Here is an 11,605-nt window from a genome sequence, read left to right on the forward strand (position 1 = left end):
ATACTTGAAATTGTTTAAATTGTGGGCCCTGAATCTATAATGTATGAAAGTTTAACTTTTTGAATGAAATTATGGAAATAAACTTTTCTATGATTTAAAAGTTTTTTTTGGAAAGGGTCTGTATGTCCCCTGCGATTGGCTGGCGACCAGTTCAGGGTGTACCCTGCCTCTCACCCAAAGTCAGCTGGGATAGGCTCCAGCACGCTGACCCTAGTGAGGATAAGCAGTACGGAAGATGAATGAATGAATAAACCTCTAAACAAGTATTTAAAATACAAACCATTATTACTTGGTTAAATTATACTGGGTTCATTACTTTTTGACTGCCCCTCGTTATTATAATAATAATAATAAACAACGTCCATACTTCTGTGCAAGCTCTGTCCACTGGTCCAACCACTTACAGGCTGGGATGTCCCTCATACAAGCCTATAAGAAATATGCAAAACACATGAAACAGCAATGTGATCATTAAAAAAAAAAAATGTATAAAGACAATCTTTCTAAAATGACTAACCTCCATGATTTCTAGTAAGGCCTCTGTGACAGTCTCTAGGGAGGAAAGAGCAAAAGTCTCTCTTTCGTATGACCCCGGGGAGAAGGAGCGGTCTCTGTAGCTGGAGCGGAAGGCGATAACAGCTGCTGACTTGACTTTGCTGATCCCAAAGAGCAGGTAAAACTTGGGCAAGGAGAACTCTGTCAGGCTTAAACGCAGAACCTGTTTTGTCTCCTCTGAAATAATGAAATAAATATTATTTATTTATAATGTTTTCTCAAAATGTAAGTCTTTTTATATCTATATCATTCAAATTAACATTGCCTGTGACAAAATTATGAGATTAAGTCCTTACCACTAAAGTTGAGCTGCGAGCAAGTGCAGAGGGAATGAATGATGTTAATAACTAAGCCATGAGTAGAGGCCCTGAGGGACAGTGGCCCAGTGGCTACCAGCAGGGTCACAACATGGAAAAGGTACGGCAGATGGGCAGCAACGTCCAAAGAGTTGTTGAAAGAAAGCATTAGCATATAGCGCGCCAAAATGGCAATGTCATCCCACATAAGGTGCTGCTCCAGTGTTGGTGTTGGTGACAAGCAGGTCTTGTCGATGATCTTACACATGCGACCAATAACCTGTAACAGAGAATAACAAAGATTGTCATTCAACCACCTCTTCGTCAAAAGAATTTTCTTCTTGTAGAACTATTGGAAAAGAACCACATTGAACCCATTGTAAATGTAAGCCTTCAGGAATATAAAACCAATCCTGACGGACTATATATCAGGAAAACGCACCTTGAGACTATAAGAGAAACCATTTGATTACAAAAATAGTATGTATTTAGCGGCACAGGTTGATTTTCTCAATGAGGACTATATGTGCATAGGTGCTTGCAACACACAAAAGTGGGGGGGGGGGGGGGAAGTTAAGACATTTAGACATTTTGTTTCAAATGAGGGATATGCTTCGTTTTCCTAATCAGACAATGTAATTTCTTTCTTTTTTGATCAAAAATTATTGACTTATTGAATAAAAGGCATTAAGATGAGTATTTTTTTTTACAAAATTACTTTCTGCCTGTATCTCATTGGATGATGCAAGAATTGCCTCTCAAAGTTGGAGTTCAGTGGTATACAGTGGAACCTTGATAAAACGGACTGTCAGAACAGAACATTGTCTCCAAAAATTGTCTCCTTTCGTCACTTAAGACTACCGTTGACAAATTCTGTTAGTTCCAGAATTGGCTATGGTTGTTTACTGGCGCTGTGGCGCAATGCAGACAGACAATGAGACTGAGGTATTTCCAGGTCACAGATATCCAATATGAATAGAGTCAATTCCAAAAGACATGCCTACGTGGCGGCCATGTCTAATGTGGGGCACTGACGTGGCGGCCATGGTGTAATGGTTATATCAGTTATCTATTGTGCATAGAGCACTGGCAGAGAGAGAGAGAGCGGCATGGCTGTGGTGTTAACTCTGGAGGAAGACAAAAGACACCACTGGAGTCTGGATGCTATTTTTGGTACAGTTATTTTTTATTTATACATTTATTTGTCAAGCCATTCAACTACAGCAACAGATTTGGAACAAGAAAGCACACTCATTTCTCGTGACTCAGGAAAGTGACTCTCCTATGATGAGTACTGTAAGTCAACAATTGCGTGGTAAGTTAGGATAAAATGTGAAACTTTCAAACCTTTTCAAGCTTTTTTTTTTTTTTTTTTTTTTTTTTTTAAATAATTATTTACAATATCTTTGTACTGGATGTTTTAGACCACAAAAAAATCACCCAAAACTACAAAACAATTTTGTACTGTACAGTAATATGGGTGCATATGGCAGAAAAAAGTACTTATATCAGACGACCCCCCCCCCCACCCCCACCCCTATTTGTCAATTGCACAGGTCTCAAACTGGTGGCCCGGGGGCCAGATCCGTCCCGCCACGTCATTTTATGTGGCCCGCGAGTGTGCATCGACTTTGTTTCTCTTGCTAAAATACCAAAATTGCAAATTGTCTTCACTTTTAAAAATATTGAGATATTGCAAGCATTTTTTGTTACCAACCCCACTTTCAAAATAAAATTGATTCACACTGTAGTTGAACAGTTTTTACTGGCTTCTCATTTCAAAAGTAATTATCCATGAATTTGTGTATATGTAATAATATGAAGGAAGCATACATTCATACGGGTTTGCAGGAATAACGGTCCTCAGAGTGGAACCATAACTGTGATGTGGCCCGTGACAAAAATGAGTTAGACACCCCTGCTCTTTTGTATCGAGGTTCCACTGTAATTCCATTCACCCTAAGAAAGATCCCTTTTAAGGATGCTCGACAGGTTCTCATTAGGGTTGAGATCACGGGATGATGGTGGTAAACTAAAGCTTCAATGGTATTTTCTGCGTGTTGTTGTCTTATGCCTGGATCAGACTTCAAGACAAATTTGGTCTTTCACGATTGCACACTTACACTACTGCAATAAAATCTTAGCGTATCTCAGTCAGACAGTGGCAACACGACAGGACATGTATTCCGATACCACCGTATCCCGTCTTTTACAGTCACTCTGCTTTAATTTGTCAAGTCAAACACTGTCGGGAGGCGTAACCAGAAAACGCGTCAACTTTCACCGCAACTGGATACAACCCTGACCATGGCAACAAGTTGTCAAACAATGGATCACTGCAGCAATGTTGGGGGAAAAAAGAACAGGGGAAACAAACGTGTGGTGTCACTAGGTGTTCGTGAGATGACGTTTTGGGGTATCTATTCAAGGATCGCTTGAAGTATGTTCACGTACTTTTAATACGATACGGCTCGCGAACAGACAACAAAACATTATGTAGCCTAGCAAGCTAGTGCTAGCACTAACGTTTGTACATAAACATGCTGACATTTTGTCGAATTATGCTCTAAAGCTTCGGTAAACATGCCATGACTAAATGTTCACAACGGCGACCAAGTATGTTGACAATGGCAAGCATGGGAGGCGATGCGTCGGTCTCAATAAGCAATCCTATTGGTCGACGTCAAGGTGTGCTGTTGGAGAGTTGTCGTTAATATGTCCCACTTCACTAAAACGAGACTTTTCATTTTGGCGTCATAGGACTATCGTAGGGCCAAACCAGAAATATACCAGAAATTAAAAAGCATTTTTTGGATACTTTAAAAGCAGCGTGTATGACCACTACAGCTAGCTCACACAGACAGGAAGGAAAAAGGTAAGGAGGTCTGCTCAGTCTCCATCAGCATCTCTGATGAGTATGGTGTAGGTATGTTTTTATGTTTTGTCATGTTATTAGATAACTATTGATTGTGAACTGCTCTGGGCTGGCAAATCCGTGTAAGCATCCTCAATTGTCTCCTCTGCGCCGGTGGCTGTCTGATTTACCTTCTGCACTGAGACTGTACATAGTCACAAAAACACATTTACTGTTAATGTCATGAACGGAACAGTGGATAGGACCCAAAAATGCACGACTCCAAAACAAATGGACAGTTTCAAAAAGAGAGGTTTAATATAAGGGCAGAGGACGGTACACAGGAAGGCAATCCAAAAAAAGGCAACATTATCCAAAAACGTGAGGCAAAAAGGCAAGGTTGATAATCGGAACAGGGTCTCGTCTTACTGTGAGTCTGTGACGTGGAAACAAGGAATGCTGGAACGTGACGACAAGGTACAACGAACTGGCGACCAGAAAGAATGAGACAGGAGGTTAAATGCATGGGGTAATTAGGGTAAACGAGGCACAGGTGAGGAAGATGCTCTCAGGAGCAGGTGTGTACGAGACAGGGGGAAGACAACAACCAGAACACATACCCATGACAGTTAAAGGACATCTGTCAATCTTCATTAATTTTGTATGCATTTGTACAATGTTTTTCTAATTGTTGGTACCCCTCTGTTAATGAAAGAAAAACCCACAGTGGTCACAGAAATAACTTGAATCTGACAAGTAATAAGTAATAATAGATAAATTACCAATGAAAAGCAGACAATGCTTTTGAATTATTTTAAAATTATTTTAAAGCACAAACTCATGAAAGAGACCTGGAATAAAATGATGGTACCCTTAAAGTTAATATTTTGTTGCACAACCTTTTGAGGCATCACTGCAATCAAATGATTTTTGGAACTTTCAATGAGACTTCTGCACCTCTCAGCAGTTATTCTGACCCCCTCTTCATGAGCAAACTGTTCCAGTTGTCTCAGGTTTGAAGGGTGCTTTCCCCAGACGACAGGTTTCAGCTCCTTCCGCAGATGTTCAATAGAATTAAGATCAGGGGTGATAGCAGGCCACTTCAGAATAATCCAGTGTTTTGCTCTTAGCCATTCTTGGGTGTTTTTAGCTGTGTTTTGGGGTCATCCTGTTGCAAGACCCATGACCTGCGACTGAGACCAAGCTTTCTGACAATGGGCAGCACATTTCTCTCTAGAATACCTTGATAGTCTTGACATTTCATTGTATCCTACACAGATTCAAGACACCCTGTGCCAGATGCAAAAAAGCAGCCTCAGAACATAACAGAGCCTCCTCCATGTTTCACATAGGGACAGAGTTCTTTTCTAGGTATTCTTCATTTTCACTTCTGTGAACATAGAGCTGATGTGCCTTGGCAAAATGGGTCTTTGTGGCTTGTCAACATGAAGTTTGGGAAATTCTAGTCTCCCTTTCTTAGGATTTTCAACAGTGTTGTTCTACTTGATCGTCTTCCATGAAGTCCACTTTGGCTCAGGCAACGATGGATGGTGCAATCTGACACTGATGTACCTTGATCTTGGAGTTCACCTTTACTTTGGAGGTTGTTGTGGGCTTTATGTTACCACTCATATTATCCATGTCTTCAATTTGTCCGCAATTTTCCTTCTTCTTTTCCTTCACGTCCAGGGAGGTTGGCTACAGTCCTGTGGATCTTAAATTTCTGAATGTGCGCAACTGCAGTCACAGGAACGTCAACCTACTTGGAGATGGTCTCTCCTTCACTTTCTCTGGTCTATGTTTCGTGTGGTAAACACCATGTCACCACACAGCACATTGATTACTTGTCACGCTTTAAATAGGCTGACTGACTGATTACAAGTTTGAAGACAACTGTGAGGCTCATTAGAAGACATACCTGCATATATCCCTATGATCAAATTATTTTCAATCTTTTCTAGGGGTGCCATCATTTTTGTCCAGGCCTGTTTCACAAGTTTTTTATTTTTTATTTTTATTTTATTTTTTTTTAATAATTGTGTTGAACCACAATCCAAAAGCAATGTCTGATTTTCAATGGTTAATTTTCATAAATTGTTTTGTTAAAATTACTTTTGTCAGAGTCAAGTTATTTCTGTGACCACTGTGGGTTTTTCTTTCATTAACAGAGGGATACCAACAATTTTGTCCATGTGTGTATGTGACGTTCATATTAGTGAAACCTGCTGCCGTATGGTGATTGTGAAGCTTGAGTCCGCCACCAGACGTGGTGCAATTTTGAGTTACAAAATCAGATCGACAACCGGAAGTGCTATTGGCCACATGAACGGTGCTGGATTAACATTGTTTTGATAGAATACAGTGCCTTTTAATGATGTTTTTTTTATTTGTACTTTTGTGTCCTTCTCTCTTAGAAAACCACACCCACACAACTAAACAATTATAGTCCTGTATACTGTATGTATGAAGAGAGATGAATTGTATTCTAGGAAAAAGTGAAGGTGGAAAAAAAAAAAAAAAAAGTGTTTTCATGAGTGCCCAACAAAGGGTTAATCTACCGGGTGATTGAAAAGTAACTCCCCATTTTTAAGTACTTGTAATTTATTTCTGAACTATAATTCTTACAACAAATTAACATGAGAAGAAAGTGTATTGCATGGAGTTTTATTTAAAATTTGATATGGGCACCAGCATTAGCCACCGGTTTTTCAAGCTGCCTGGGAATCGCATTAACTGATTTCACAAGGAACTCTTGTGGGACGGAAGACATAACTTCTCGCATTCGCCCTTCAAGTTCTTCCAAAGTTGTTGGTTTGGTAGAATAGACTTGCTCCTTTAATCATGGAACATGCACAAAAAAATTTAGAAAAATATTGCAACATATGAATAAATTAGAAGTATTTTAAAATAGGGAGTTACTTTTCAGTCACCCTGTATTAAATTTGGGTACCTTAAGCATTTTTTTTAGTTTCATGTTCATTTGTGTATTATTGTTATTCGAGTCATCCGATTCACTTGATTTGTGCATGGATGATAATGACAGTGGCTGGAGGACCAACGCTTGCGATGCAGTTGGTGGAAGATGGTGTGTAATAAATTTGTTTGGCTGAGTGCTTTAAAGTGAATAGCGACACAAGTACACATGTATAAGTGCCCTGTTAAGTGTTTCATTGTTTTATAGGACGTGAAGTAGTGAAAGATGCCATGTAGCAATAGCTAAGTTAGCAGCCTAATAAATAATGATAATAAATACTATAAAATCTCTCTGTAATGCCAAGCATTGCTGTATTGAGTTTTTGCATATTTTGTAAAATTGCAATGTTATAGTGGGGGTGTTAAGGGGTGGATTGGGTCACCCACTAAAGGCCCAGGATCCAAATGTACCGCCCGCCACTACTGTTATACATGGTCTAATTCAAGTTATATAAGACTCAATTTCAATGAGTTTGAGGAGGAGAGAAATCTCCACTGTGTTTGGTAAATAAAAGAGCAACCCAGAGAATAACATTGCTATGAAGTCTTGAGGGATGTTGAAAATTAAAATGAAATAAATTTTTTATAGAATGATCATGTGTTCAAATGTAACACTGACTGTTCTGATGAAATGGTCAAAACAATGGCCCTCTTTCAGTGTAGTGCTGGTATCTGCAATAATAGGAGCCAGGGCCTGGGTTTACTATTGTGTCTGTCTGAGTGTTGTTTTTGTTTATGAGTAGCAAGCCTAACTGGGATACATCACAAACAGAAGCAAGTGGGTTGAGATTGTTGCTGTACTGCTAGAGTCATGATGGAGATGGAGTTTTTTCTTCAAGTAGTAAGTATTTTAATATTTACAGAAATTCTGACTACAACAAAGCAATTATTTGCATTTATCCTAGGTTAAATGCTCTGATGTCAAGTTGACTTGAAAAATATTTAGCAAAAGAACATTTAATCCGGCTACTTTTGAGTATCTTGGATCATTTATCACCAGTTTGGCTATAGTTATGAGTGAGCTAAAATTAGTTTAGAATACTTCTTTGCACGTTCTCAGAAATCTCATTTGAAAATTTTATCAAAGCTAATTGGACCTCTTGGTTGTTGAAAATGTTTCACCTGTAATCCAAAGCGCTTCCTCAGTCGACTGACGAAATGACTGAGAAGAAGTCAAGTTGCAAATTATCAGGTTATCAAATTTTTGTGGCTGATTAATTTACATTTGCCAGCAATATTTTGTCAAAGTTTAACTGGTTAACAGTTACCTAGCAGTGAACATGGACTGGGGGCATGGGGATCGAGGGGCAAACCACATGCAAACCAGACTAGTGTCACACTTTTTCTGAATTTCTGGACCAAAAAAACAAGTATCATCATCCCACAATATAACACAAAAGTGGATCGCCTCACCTTACTGGAGACCAATTTGACATTTCCTGAGGCCAAAGCCACTGCAGTATCAGCCATGACCTCAGCCTTGATAGAGCCCAGGCCTCCTGTGGCGCTGGTCTTGATAAAGCTGTCCAACACCACGTCCAACAAATCTGTTATCTGAATACATTATGAAAGCATTTAAGTTAAATCCAAAACAAATTCTACATTGAAGTACAAATTAGATATATTCTTTAATTAAACAGGTCATTATTTCCACAAGTCATGGGTGTGGTAGATTCACCTGACCCAAGCTACCCCAGATCTTAGCTTGAATTGATGGATACATTTGCTTTTCATTGATGGTCATGGTGATGAGCTTGTCTAAAATTGCAGTGACACGCTGCCGCTTGGCATCATCATTGTGCTTACAAAAGCGAACAAGGTTTAGCAGCCAGGGTGTCATGTACTCCAGACAAAGATGCTTCAGCTCTATACCTGCAGAAAAACAAACATTTGTGTTGACACTTTTGCCAATGGTAACGTTAGGGGATACCAGGACTGTGTAACCAGATAAACTCGAAAACTACTCAAGCCATTTCCTGCAATTTGAGAGCTGCTAAATCGGCAATGGGTTAAGAGAACAGGAAATATGTTGGTGCAGAGCTTAATAGTGGACCCAAATTATCACCACCTAGGACAAAGTAGCAAATCCTTGGCAGAGGTCATTTTGTTAACCTCAACTTTACTACGAGTCAAAACTATTGGCAACGGCTCTAAATATGATACAGTACAGTTGTAAGACACTGCAAACTACAAACACAACATTGAAGGTTCATCCATTTTCTATCATATACTATCAACATATATTTAGATGTAGTTCAGTCGTATTCCGTCCCATCTCTCAGTGTGCAGTGGGTTCTTACTGGATTTGCTGAAGCCAGAGATGCACTCCTCCAGAAACTCAAGTGTCAGATGGGGTTCATTAGCAGCTAGTGTCTTACTGATAGACACTATGAAAAGAGTGTTGTTAGCTGGAATGCAGAGGCCTGATGTCTCCAACAACTGGCCTTCTATCTTTAGGTTGAAGGTGCAAGTCAAAGCACACAACAGATTGTAAGCTGCAGATCTGAGAAAGAATAGACATGAGGTTGGTTTTAAAATTTTACAACGATGGAAACAAGAAATTTCCCCTAACAATGGGCTCCTTGACTAAATGACATTGAATTGTAAGCGAAAATAAATTAAAGCATCAGTTCAGATTTTCAGCCCTATAAATAAACACTGTATAGACAGGTTTGGATATCCTTGAATGTTCTCGATGTCCTGTATTGTGCAAATTAAACTTAAAATTGTGTTAAAATGACACTATGTCTGTATATTGCTATGTTATTAGTTCAACTATTGGTCAAGGGAGGACTATATTCTCCCGTTTGTGCGTAAGTCCTTTTTTATGTGCCTGTGGTTGCACACTTTTCATCTGCGTGTATTCTTCTGTCCAGACATCTGACACACTCACCGCGCGTAAACTGAAAATAAACGCGTAGACAGCGAAGAAAGAGGAGAGATTCGCTGACAGCTGAGGCTGGCTTCAAAACATGGATTTTCCCCGAGACCTTTGAATACCATTTAAATACGTGACAAAGATCAAGCACACTTTCAATTTGAAAATGTCTTACACCAGCAGATGTGTATTGGCCAGTCAGGATGTGCGGACCACTACTGTGGCTATAATTACACTTTGAAGGAGAGCATGTTTTTTTTTTTTTAATTCATTTCGAAATGAAACCAATAAAAGTAATTTAATCAGAATACTGTGCTTAAGAATCAGTGCATGTTTGGAGGTCCATCCAAAAAATGGGTGCAGCTGAGTGGCTTTTTGACTTAAGCATAGGGGAGAATATGGCCCACACTGTACTGAACACAACCAAAGCAGTAATTATAAAATACCAAATTAGAAAATTATACATTACTGATGTAGTGTATCTAATCCAATATAAAAGCCTTATCTTAATAATTTAATCAATTTCTGGTTTTAGAGCCTGTAAAGATGAAGTTGATTTTTGTAAAGCTGCTGAATAGAATTAGAATTGGTCTGCACGACTGACCTGAGACTGGGGTCAGAACTGCCCAGGTTGAGCAGAGCAATATTTAACAGTGTGCCGGGAACATCTTTGGGTCGGATCTTGGTGTGCTGAGGGATTGAGTCAGGCTGCGACAGCTCCCATCGTGTTCGAATATGGATAATAGACTGAACAATTGCATCACATTCCTGATGCATGAAAGTAAGCGGTGTGCCCTGGTTGGCCATGGTAAGTGTGAACTGGCTCTCATCTACCAGACATATCTCCTCAATTTCTGAGGCATAGTAGACATCGTTGAGGAACACTGGCTGTCCAAGAACACGTGTCCGTTCCGCTGAGGTCACCTGCACCGCTGTCGAGCCGACCTGAAGGGGAACAAAATATATTGTTTGACAAAATTTAGTTTGCTTGGGTTAGTAATACAGTTAACGGTAGCTATAGAGTGTGTTTATAGTAAAACAACTACTGATAAAACTTCACCTTTATTGAGACCTTGGTATCTTTGTGAGCCAGTTTAAGGGCATTATGGAACACTTTGAGATCTTCCTCCAGAGTTAGCGTGGCAGCAGGTAGCTTCTGTTGGTCAGGTTCAATGTGTTCAGCGAGCTTAGCTGGAGAGTCGATGAACTGGAGACGCTTGCTACCCTTTAAACCAGTCAGTAGCCGTTCATGGTATTTAGTGTACTCTCTCACCCAAGTATTGCAGTTGTAAACATAGACAGCAGCTACGTTTTCATAAGCAAAACCGGGAAAGACCACAAACCACTTGGACAAAAAATCCGTCTTGAAGCGGTTGCTTGGGCCTACATGAGTCAAGTCCACAACAATCTCATAAGGTTTAGCATAATAAGGTTTCAGGGTGAGGAGTACATGGTAGATGAGCAGGTCTCCATTTATCTGTCCAGTTTTGAATCTAAAGGAATGACATAAAAACATTCATATTAAAATTTTCTGTTGTAGATGATTTTGATCAATGTGTGTTGATATAGTACAAATATGAAGAAAATTATATTGTTGGAATACCAAAACAAATTTCTGTCTTTTTTCAGATTTGTGTTACAAAAACGAGGTGTTCAAAATAACGACACCATTTAAACAGCCAGGAAATTGGTTCATTGCATTTTGAGAGGACATCAGCAGAAATTGTGCAACTCCACCAAGATCTCACTCTCTATAAGGAAGTAAGTATTTGCCACAAAATTGTTCAACAATATAAATCAAACAGTTTAGGCAATATTTTGAAATATTTAATCAACTAGAGATACAATTACATTTATTGTCATTTTCCAACTTTCTCTAAAGTGCAGAACAGAATGGAAGGGACAAGAGCTCTCTGGCTGTTTGGGATGCTGTTACTCCGCCACATCAAGGCAGATGATTCTGTTCCAACTTGGGAGCCCAACCAAACCACGAATGATCACACAAACTCTTTTGAGGAGGACAACAACGGCACACGGGCAGACTGTTTT

General features: G+C 39.4%; 1 protein-coding gene and 1 long non-coding RNA gene across 7 annotated transcripts in view; one reads left to right on the top strand and one right to left on the bottom strand.

Annotated features, from left to right (window-relative positions):
• Nucleotides 1-11,605, bottom strand: part of nf1a (neurofibromin 1a) — a 155,606-nt gene that overhangs the window by 21,980 nt on the left and 122,021 nt on the right. For all 6 annotated transcript variants that reach the window (XM_061682142.1, XM_061682138.1, XM_061682141.1 and 3 more), the window contains 8 exons: nucleotides 10,617-11,049; nucleotides 10,161-10,501; nucleotides 8,979-9,181; nucleotides 8,357-8,550; nucleotides 8,092-8,232; nucleotides 852-1,131; nucleotides 518-732; nucleotides 368-429 (listed from right to left, as the gene is read on the bottom strand). In XM_061682142.1, the coding sequence (XP_061538126.1) occupies nucleotides 368-429; nucleotides 518-732; nucleotides 852-1,131; nucleotides 8,092-8,232; nucleotides 8,357-8,550; nucleotides 8,979-9,181; nucleotides 10,161-10,501; nucleotides 10,617-11,049 (1,869 nt within the window). The remainder of the gene's footprint in view (nucleotides 1-367; nucleotides 430-517; nucleotides 733-851; nucleotides 1,132-8,091; nucleotides 8,233-8,356; nucleotides 8,551-8,978; nucleotides 9,182-10,160; nucleotides 10,502-10,616; nucleotides 11,050-11,605) is intronic.
• LOC133405296 (uncharacterized) overlaps nucleotides 7,357-11,605 on the top strand; it is a 5,403-nt gene continuing 1,154 nt past the window's right edge. The window contains exons 1-3 of the long non-coding RNA XR_009768938.1: nucleotides 7,357-7,519; nucleotides 11,186-11,317; nucleotides 11,439-11,605. The exon at nucleotides 11,439-11,605 is cut by the window's right edge and continues 1,154 nt beyond it. This is a non-coding gene — a long non-coding RNA (uncharacterized LOC133405296). The remainder of the gene's footprint in view (nucleotides 7,520-11,185; nucleotides 11,318-11,438) is intronic.

This window comes from Phycodurus eques, chromosome 7 (genome assembly GCF_024500275.1).
Source record: "Phycodurus eques isolate BA_2022a chromosome 7, UOR_Pequ_1.1, whole genome shotgun sequence".
NCBI lineage: Eukaryota > Metazoa > Chordata > Actinopteri > Syngnathiformes > Syngnathidae > Phycodurus > Phycodurus eques.